General features: G+C 63.7%; 1 protein-coding gene across 3 annotated transcripts; it reads left to right on the top strand.

Annotated features, from left to right (window-relative positions):
* The first annotated feature begins 211 nt into the window (after positions 1-211).
* Positions 212-7,393, top strand: BAK1 (BCL2 antagonist/killer 1). 3 transcript variants are annotated; one of them, XM_062185973.1, is made up of 7 exons: positions 212-404; positions 1,342-1,411; positions 3,497-3,599; positions 4,393-4,528; positions 4,770-4,913; positions 5,953-6,133; positions 6,218-7,393. In XM_062185973.1, the coding sequence occupies exons 3-7, from the start codon at positions 3,530-3,532 to the stop codon at positions 6,317-6,319; spliced, it is 633 nt and encodes a 210-aa protein (XP_062041957.1). In that variant the 5' UTR covers positions 212-404; positions 1,342-1,411; positions 3,497-3,529; the 3' UTR covers positions 6,320-7,393. The 3 variants fall into 3 exon arrangements, with proteins under 3 accessions (XP_062041957.1, XP_062041958.1, XP_062041955.1); XM_062185971.1 differs by having other exon boundaries at positions 213-404; positions 1,342-1,423; XM_062185974.1 differs by lacking the exon at positions 1,342-1,411.
* Positions 7,394-9,068: the final 1,675 nt, after the last annotated feature.

Below are 9,068 nucleotides of genomic sequence, written 5' to 3'. Positions count from 1 at the left end.
CGCCCTGTGTCTTTATCCGTAGCCATGGAAGGAAGTGAGAAAGATCAAGGACGGGGTGGGTTGGCAGTCGGGGAGGGTGAGGGAGAGCCGCCGCCTCTCCCGCTAGCCAGGACAGGGGCGGGAGCCCGCGCCCCTGGGCTCAGCCAGCCCGGGCCTTCCCGCTCTGGGCTCCAGGCCTGTGCCTCGGCATCCGGCGGCCGCCCAGCGACTTCCTCTAGAGGGAGCTGATTGCGGCCGGGAGCAGCCGGCACCTCTATGATCGTCCGAGCCGTGAGGGTCCCTCGGGCCGTGCCGGGACCAGCAGAGGCTGCATCCGGCCGCCCGGAACGCACTGACGCCTGCTCCTGGAAGCTGGGACCCCCTGGCCCCGAGAGGACCCATGGCCTCGGCCTGAGTGTGGGCAGGTAAGCTGGGAGAGCCCCTCCATGCTCCCTAATCCAGCAGCCCCGGCCCCAGGGTGGGGCCGAGAGCCCTCCAGGAGGGTGCTGGGGAGTGGGGGTGGGGGAAGGCCTTAAGGTTCGCCTGGCAGTTCCTCCGACCCCTGCAGGGGACTGCTTTTGCCCGGGCTTCCTCTGGCTTGGTCTCCCCCCACTTCCCAGCTCCCCCTCTGGCCCTGGCCCCTGGATGCCCAAGAACTGAGGCATTTAGCCATCCAGGGGATGGGAGTGGGGGTCAGAGCCTAGGTCAAGGGCAGGGAGAGAACTTTCAGGTTTTCCATGCTCCCCCACCCCCACCCCACTCCGGCCAGCCAGGCCGATCTCCCTGGGGACATCCATCCCAGGCCCAGCAGATTGGGGGTGCTGGGGAATGGTCTCCCCTTAGGTGAGGTGAGGCCACTTGCCTGGGCTGGCCTGGGCCGCCGGCCTGGGGGCCGTTCTGAGGCTCTGCCTGCTCACCAGCAGCGAGCCATTGGGGAGGTGCTGGAGGGGCTGGGGGTGCGGTCAGCATCCTCTGGCCGTGCAGTCTTGGGGGTGCTGGGATCTGGGGAGCCGGGGAAGGAGCTGCTCGGGGCGGGGGTGCACCAGGCCAAGGTCTATTTTAATGAGTCTGGCTGCCGTAGCCCATCCCGCCCCCTAAGAAGGTGAGGGTGGGGTGCAGAGACACACAGGTGGCCCCCACCCCTTCTCAGAGAGCCCCTGGAGAGCTTGCGAGGAAGGTGGGGGGGGGGGTGTTCCCAGGCTCAGGAGGGATGGGGGTCCGGGCTTGGCTACACCCTCTGCAGGCCGAGGAGGGGGCGCTTCCTTCCTGCTGATGGAGGCAACTTTGGGGAAACTGGGCTCCGCAAGGGGTGCAAAGTGAAAGTGAAACAACTGACATTCAGGAAACACTCCCTCTGCCCAGGGCGCCGGCAGATCTGCGCTGGGGCCGGGACGAGGCGAAGAGGGAAACCGAGCCGGGCACAGGAGAGCAGGTGTGAGGCCAGGTTAGAGGCATGGGGCCTGGGTACGAGGTGTGGGGCCTGGGTACAAGGCATGGTGGGGCCGGGGTACGAGGTGTGGGGCCTGGGTACAAGGCGTGGGGCCTGGGTAAAAGGTATGGGGCCTGGGTACGAGGTGTGGGGCCTGGGTACAAGGTGTGGTGGGACCGGGGTACGAGGCCTGGGCCTGGGTAGGAGGCATGGGGCCAGGGTAGGCATGGGCTGGGGTACATGGTATGAGGTCAGGGTACGAGGTGTGGGGCCTGGGTACAAGGCTTGGGACTGGGGTATGAGGCCTGGGCCTGGGTAGGAGACATGGGACTGGGGTAGGAGTCCTGGGGCCTGGGTATGAGATGTGGGGCCAGGGTATGAGGCCTGGGCCGGGGTATGAGGCCTGGGGCCTGGGTACGAGGCGTGAGGCCGGGGTTCCAGGTGTGGGGCCAGGGTGTGCGGTGTGGCCTGGGGTACACAATGTGAGCACTGGGTACAAGCTGTGGAGTCTGTGTATAAGGCCTGGGGCCGGCAGGCAGGGAGCAGACGGGGAGAAAGGCCGGCTGACAGAGTGTGACTCTTAGATCAGTTTTGAGTTCATGGAACCCTGAACATTCACACAGCCGGTCAGCCTGGCTGATTAGCCTTCTGGCCTCAGGCGCTAACCTCTGCGTGCCTCGCTTTTCCCATCTGTAAAATGGGTACGGCGGCGCTTACCTCACTGAGTCAATGTGTGTTTTCAACACTCAAGGCCTGGGCAGTGCTCCAAGGTGGCAGAGTACACCATAGGCTCTCGGGAGACAGCTACAGCTGTGTTCTGGCCTGCGAAGGGGAAGTGAGGCTTTCGCGGGTGATTGGCCGGGGCGGCAGGCTGCAGTAGGTGTGTGCTGTGGGTGCCGCAGGCCCCAGGCTGCTCTGAAGCTAGCCTGACTCAGCCAGGGAGCATGGGCCGTGGCACAGCTGTGGCCACGCCCTCCCAGAGGGCCCGGCAGCTGGTCACAGACCATGTGTGCGGATCCCTGAGTGTGTCCCCGGCTGCCTCCCCTTGGAGACCCCAGCTCCCTTGCAGGGTTGCCAGTGATTGCTCCAGGAGTGCCTATTCCCCACGTAGACTCTACCAGGACCGAGGTGGTGGGAAGAGAAGTGCCGGGGACGGTGTTCAGCAGCAGGGACGCGCTGCCTGGGACGCCTGCACCTGCAGTGCCTGGGTCTGGGTGCTGGCTCTGCTTCCCATCCCAGTGGCCCGCTAATGTGCACCCTGGGGGGCAGCAGGGGATGGCTCAAGCACCCAGGGGGCCCCCACCCACGTGGAAGGCCAGGATGGAGTTCCTGGCTGGCCTGGCCCGGCCCTGGCTACCATGGACATTTGGGGAGTGAACCAGCAGATAGGAGAGCTCTGTCTGTGTTTCTCTTCTGTACTTATTTTTTAAAGATTTCTTTATTTGAAAGTCAGAATTACACAGAGAGAGAAGGAGAGACAGAGAGAGAAAGAGAGAGGAGTCCTCCATCCGCTGGTTCACTCCCCAGTTGGCCGCAACGTCCAGAGCTGTCCGATCCGAAGCCAGGAGCTCCCTCCGGGTCTCCCACACGGGTGCAGGGGCCCAAGGACTTGGGCCATCTTCTTCCTTCCCAGACCACAGCAAAGAGCTGGATTGGAAGTGGAGCAGCCGGGACACGAACCGATGCCCATATTGGATGCCTGCACTGCAGGCGGTAGCTTTACTCGCTACGCCACAGTGCTGGCCCCTGCTCCACTTCTGCTCCGGCTCCCTGCTAATGTGCCTGGGAAAGCAGTGGATGATGCTCCAAGTGCTTGGGCCCCTGCACCCACTTGAGAGACCCAGATGGAGCCCCTGGCTCCTGGCTTCATCCTGGCCCACACCTGGCTGCTTGGAGACTGAACCGGTGGATGGAAGATAAATCTCTCTGCCTTAAATTGAAAGAAAAAAAAAAGAGAAAGCAAGCCCAGAAGACTGGGGGGTCTCTGTGGGAATGGGGGCCCTCCAGCCTGGCCGGGAGGCCCTCTCTGGGCTGCCTGGTCAGGCCCCTGCCCGTGCCCATCTCTGCTTTTTCTCCCCGTGCCCACAGGCTGCCCGTGTCCTCCACTGAGGCCTGAACAAGATGGCATCCGGGCAAGGCCCAGGTCCGCCTGGCGAGGGCTGTGGAGAGCCTCCCGAGCCCTCCACTTCCGGTAAGGGTCTCCTGCCCCCACCCCCCAGCCATGGGGGCCGTCCCGAGGGCGGAGCGGGCAGAGGTGGGCAGGGCCAAGCCGGACACAGGGGTGCACTGTGCTGCCTGGGTGCAGCTCCTCTGGATGAAGGCAACAACATCTTTGTACCCAAGGCCCACGGGTACAGAAGGCAGGAGCTGCGAGCCAGGCTAGGCACTTGGCGTGGGGAGAGCAGAGCCTGGGCGGGCTGGGTGCCAGTGAGAAGGCCGTGAGGTCAGAGGAAGGGGCGGTTCTACCATCCTGGCTTCCCCATGGGAGGAGAAATCAGGAAGTTGGGGCGCTTATCAGCCAGGCAGGTCTGCAGGACAGGGAGCGAATGTTGTGCCTGGGGGAGGAATGAGATGGAGCCTGCCTTTTGCCTTCCGCCTTCCCCTTTCTGAGCCTATGGCCAGGGAAGCCTGGAGTACGGCCTGCTGGGGCTCCTGCCCCCACCTCCCAGCCATGGGCATCCCGTGCACCAAAACACTCAGGAGCCCAGATGCTGGCTTCACACCCGGGCTCCGCTGCTCGCTCCTGCAGTGGGACCCTGTGCGGGTGACAGGGGTGCCCTCTTCCCTGGGGCTCCTGACAGCCAAGGGGCGATCTAGTGTGGCGATCAGAGAGCCCACCGGCTGGGGCTCTGTGAATGAGAGGCAGCACCAGCTGCCCGGCGGGGCCCGAGCGGCTGAGGAAGTGTGAACACCCAGCAGCACGGGGCTGCCGAGGTCCTGTGGCCTGCACTGACCCCCCACCCCGCGCCCGCTCTGATCTGCAGAGCAGCAGGTAGCCCGGGACACGGAGGAGGTTTTCCGCAGCTACGTTTTCCACCGCCACCGGCAGGAGCAGGAGGCCGAGGGGGCGGCTGCCCCTGCTGACCCAGAGATGATCTCCTTGCACCTGGAACCTAACAGGTGAACTCTGCTGCCCCACTTCCACAGGGGCACCTTTGGGAAGGTGGAGGCTCCCACGGGGTCTCTGGAGGTCCTGGGGAGGGCAGAATCCTACACCTGGGGCTGCTCCCGGCCTCACCTAAGACCTCAGAGCCTTCTTAGCATGCGCCCGCCCCTCGCCCAACACCGGGGGACCTCTGGGGAGGGGCACTGCACCTGCCGTGGCCCAGGCCCCAGCCCCGCCTGTCTCCCGCACCTGCAGCACCATGGGGCAGGTGGGGCGGCAGCTCGCCATCATTGGGGACGACATCAACCAGCGCTATGACTCAGATTTCCAGAACATGCTAGAGAAGCTGCAGCCCACGGCCGAGAACGCCTACGAGCTGTTCACCAAGATCGCCTTGAGGTACCCCACAGGTGTCCCCACCGCTGTGCCGGGTCCTGCCCATGTGATGGGCTCTCTGCGTGGGGGGGTCCCCATATCTCTGCTGTTAACTCCCGTGGGTTTGGCCTCCTTCTCCCTTGCGCGCTCGCTCTCTCTCGCTCTCTCTCTCTCTTTGGATCCTAGACACTTCCTCTTTTGTACATAAGCTGCCAGCTCTGTTGAGCTCTGACACTGAGGACCTGCCTGGTTAGATTGGGACTCTAGAGGGACCCAAGGGTAAGGGTGTCCCCGGGCACTCCAGCCCAGCGAGGATGCACCAGAGATGGTCAGGCTGCTAACAGGCCGGGTCTCCTTGCTGGAACCTGACGGCCAAGGGGCGACCCATGCGGCGATTAGAGAGCCCACGGGCCGGGGTTCAGCTCCCGGCTCTGCCTCGCGCCGCCGTGGTGGAGCCTCCCAGCCTGCAGCCTCCTCCCCTGTAGAACTGGGGAGCCCCGCGCAGTATGGTTCCCGCCCGAGCTGGGGGGGGGGGGGGGCAGGCTTGCAGCTGGAGGTGAAGGCAGCAGCGAGTGAGAGATCGAGAGTTGGTGCTTGGAGTGGAAGCGCCAGGCCCTGTCCTCTGAGGCCGACAGCCCACGCCCCACTCCGCGGCGGCTCCGGGATCTGTCCTAACCTCCTCTTCTGTCCTTTTCTCTCTGCCGTCCCGCGGGCTGCCAGGCCAGCAGCAAGGCCCACAGGTAACCTCCCTGCTGCCTCTGTCTACACGCTCGGCTCTATGCCCCCTTCTGCGCCCCTCTGTGGCTGCAGCCTTTGGTGGGGGGGATGGGGGCTGCACCCTGCAGCAGCAACCAGCTCGGACACCCCCAAGCTTTCTCCTTTCACAGAGGCCCAGGCTCTTCCCAAATCAAGCCCAAGCCGGCGGTGCCTCTGCACCCTTGGTTCACAGCCAAGCCATTCAGCTCTCCAGCCGGGGGGCTGGGGGTGAGGGGCATGGGAAGGGGTGGACCAGGGAGGGCAGGCTGGAAGGGCCCCCCTCTGACATGGTCCCTGCTGCCCACAGCCTGTTTGAGAGTGGCATCAACTGGGGCCGTGTGGTGGCTCTCCTGGCCTTCGGCTACCGCCTGGCCCTGTACATCTACCGGCGCGGCCTGACCGGCTTCCTGGGCCAGGTGACCCACTTTGTGGCCGACTTCGTGGTGCGTCACTGCATCGCCCAGTGGATCGCGCAGAGGGGCGGCTGGGTGAGTGCCCCCAGGACCACCACATCCCCTCCATGCCCTGGCTCCCCCCAGCCCCTTTGTGGACCACTCTGTCTCTCCTGGCAGGTGGCAGTCCTGAGCTCGCACAACCCCATCCTGACAGTGCTGGCGGCCCTGGCCGTGGTTGCGTTCTGCCAGTTCGTGGTACGAAGACACTTCAAGTCGTGACTCCTGGGGAGAGGCCCTTTGGGGTTCCCAGCTGAGACCCCTGCCTGGATTGAAACCACGTCTCCTCCCCTTCCAATACAGAAGCTTTAGAGATGGGCCCTCCAGCTTCAGAGGGCCCCTGGCCAGGGGTCAGCTGGGCTATGGAGGTGCCCCAACATCGCATGGTGCTAATGGGCCCCCTCTCTGGGCCTCAGCCTGCCAGAGAGGGGCTGTGGTCTCCTCCCTCAGCTCTCTGGACGCCCTTAGCCCTGTCTGTAGGGCAACAGGGTGATGGGGACCCTGGGGAGGCCAGAGGCTGGTAACCACTCCTTCCCAGGAGGCTTTTAATGGTTTTAGCTTTTTATAATACTCTTGAGAGAGTGCCCCTCCCCCCCCACCTCTCTGCCCCAGGTCAGGACATCTGGGACAGGGTGGTCAGTGGGACTTCCCCTGTCTCCCCCAGGACCCGACCCTCCTGGAAGGTCAGAGCCTGAGAGCCGGGCCGAGGTCCTCCTCAGTTCTCCCCCTGCCCCCACTGCCCCCACCCCACTGTGCCGTGCTAGTTGGACTCTCAGGGATTCTGAGTGTGGGGGCGGCAGTGCACCCCAGAGTGGCCGGGGTGAGTCCAGAAGGACCTCCAGACCTGCCCTCAGGCCTCAGCTCCTTCCCCTCCCCTTACCAGAAAACTCTCTCCCAAGCCCCCTCCCCCCGTCCCCTGGCGAGCAGGACACAGAGGCCCCTCCTTGTCCAGCCGCTGGGTTCAGCATTTGGTGTGTCAGTCCAGCGAAGAGGGGCAGGGAGTTCATCCAGAGGCTTCTGAGTGGGAGGGCCCCACACCCCAGGCATAATCCCAGACAAGGGCCCCGGGCACAGTGTAATCCACGGTGTGGATGGGGGACTATGAATACTTGAACTCTACCCTTCCCCGCCAGCTCCTCACCTGCGAAGACCACTTCTGGGGGCGGGGGTGGGGGGGTGGGGTGCCTCCTCCACCTGCACAGCCTGGGGCCTTGGGGGGGAGGGGAGGTCTTGAAGCCAAATGCAGGGAAGGGACGCAGATGGAGCCCCTCTGTGTTTGAAAATAAATTGTGCAATTCCCCCAACTTTGTGTTTCCCTGGACATGCCTGCCGCTTACCTGCCTTTTTCCCCGGGTTAGATCTCACAGTGGGCCTCAGGGCCCTTCCCCCGGGGGCTGGCTGTGGTTCTCAGCCCCAGCTGGAAGACCCCGGCCCCTCCCGTTAACCCCTCTCCATCCGCTTTCCTATCTAGTTGGGTCCCAGGCAGTTTCCTTGTCCTCTAAGGGAGCTGGACTCAACTCCTCGGCCCTGGCTGCAGAGTGGCGAGGCCACGCCTGGCCCCAATTCCTCTCTCTTCCTGGGGCTACCACCCACGCTAGCCCACAAGGCCCTTCGCCCCCACGCTTGGCTCTGCCTGGGACACAATGTCCCAGGCCCCCCTTCCCAATGTCTCACGGCCAGCCTTGCGCGCGTGCGCGCGCGCGCACACACACACACACACACAGAGGGCTTTTTTCATTCTAGGACTTTGAGGCTGCATGGGAGTCCCTATGGGGATGGCAGTCAGGGGTGATAAAAATAACAAGCATGGGGGCGTTATGTTCCAAAACCCAGTGTTTTTAATCTTGGGCACCCTGGTCCGTGTTTCTAACACCCTTCCAAAAAACGGTCACGTGGGAATCCAGGAGGCCTTGTGAGCTTCGGTTTTTTTCACTCCCTGGGGCAGGCCTGCCTCTCATGGCCTTCAAAGGGTCTGCACACAGTTGTAACAGCGGGAGGAGGCAGCCCTGCAGGCAGAGGTAGCTGGAAAGGGGGCTGTTAGAAGGCACCCGAGCGTTCAGGAAAGCTCAGAGACCACGTGCAGGCTATGCTGAGGGGGTAGGGGCTGCTCACACTCCCACTTTACAAATAAGGAAACCGGTGCCTCCCTGAGCCACTCTGGTAGGAAAGGGAGTTAGAACTTATCACCACGGCACCAGCTCGAGGTTTAACGTGGAGGCCCGAGGGAAAAGTGGAGCCGTTGGTCTCGCGAGCACAGGCCCGACAAGGGTTTGAGCGGACGGGGTACGGGACTGGCTCTCCACCCCGGATTGCAGCCGCCCGGCCACCCAGCGACCCGGTGGGATTGGGGGGCGTGGGAAGATGGGAGGAGAGGCGCGGGCTACCTGAGACCAAGATGGCCGCCGCCGCTTCGCCACGCCAGCGTGCCCTTTTGTGGGCGGGGCCTCCGGGTGCACCGCCTCCCGCCTCGCGCCGAGCTTTGAGAGTGACCGCGGCGCGCGCGCATTGGGAGAGCGGAGCGTGCGCAGTGGTAGGAGCCGCGGCTGCCTCTGGCCTTCTAAGGCGTGGGAATTCCGTCCTGAAAGCGGGGCGGGGTGGGGGGTGTCCCACAGGTTTTGGCCTTAGTCCTCAAAATCCGTGATTCCCGGGGCAGCGTTTGGCGCAAAGGGTGAGACACCCGCAGCCCATATCAGAAGCCTGGGTTCGAGTCCTGCCTCCGCCTCCAACTCCAGCTTTCTTCTAAGAATGCTCTCCTTAGGAGGTAGCAGGGATGACTCAAGTACTCGGACCGCTGGCACCCACCTTCTCCGGGTGTTTACCAATTGCTGGGTGTGTTAAAAATGAATAACGGGTGTGGGCGTTGTCACAGAGCAGGTGGGGTACCTCAACAGCGTGAAGGTTTTCTTGTTCAAGTCTCAAATGGGCCACACCCGCGAAAGTCAGGGTGTGAGGGCATGTCCAGCATCTGTGA

This window comes from Lepus europaeus, chromosome 3 (assembly GCF_033115175.1).
Source record: "Lepus europaeus isolate LE1 chromosome 3, mLepTim1.pri, whole genome shotgun sequence".
Classification (NCBI taxonomy): Eukaryota; Metazoa; Chordata; class Mammalia; order Lagomorpha; family Leporidae; genus Lepus; species Lepus europaeus.
Note: the sequence above shows the minus strand (reverse complement) of the source record. Positions and strands in the feature narration are given on the sequence as shown.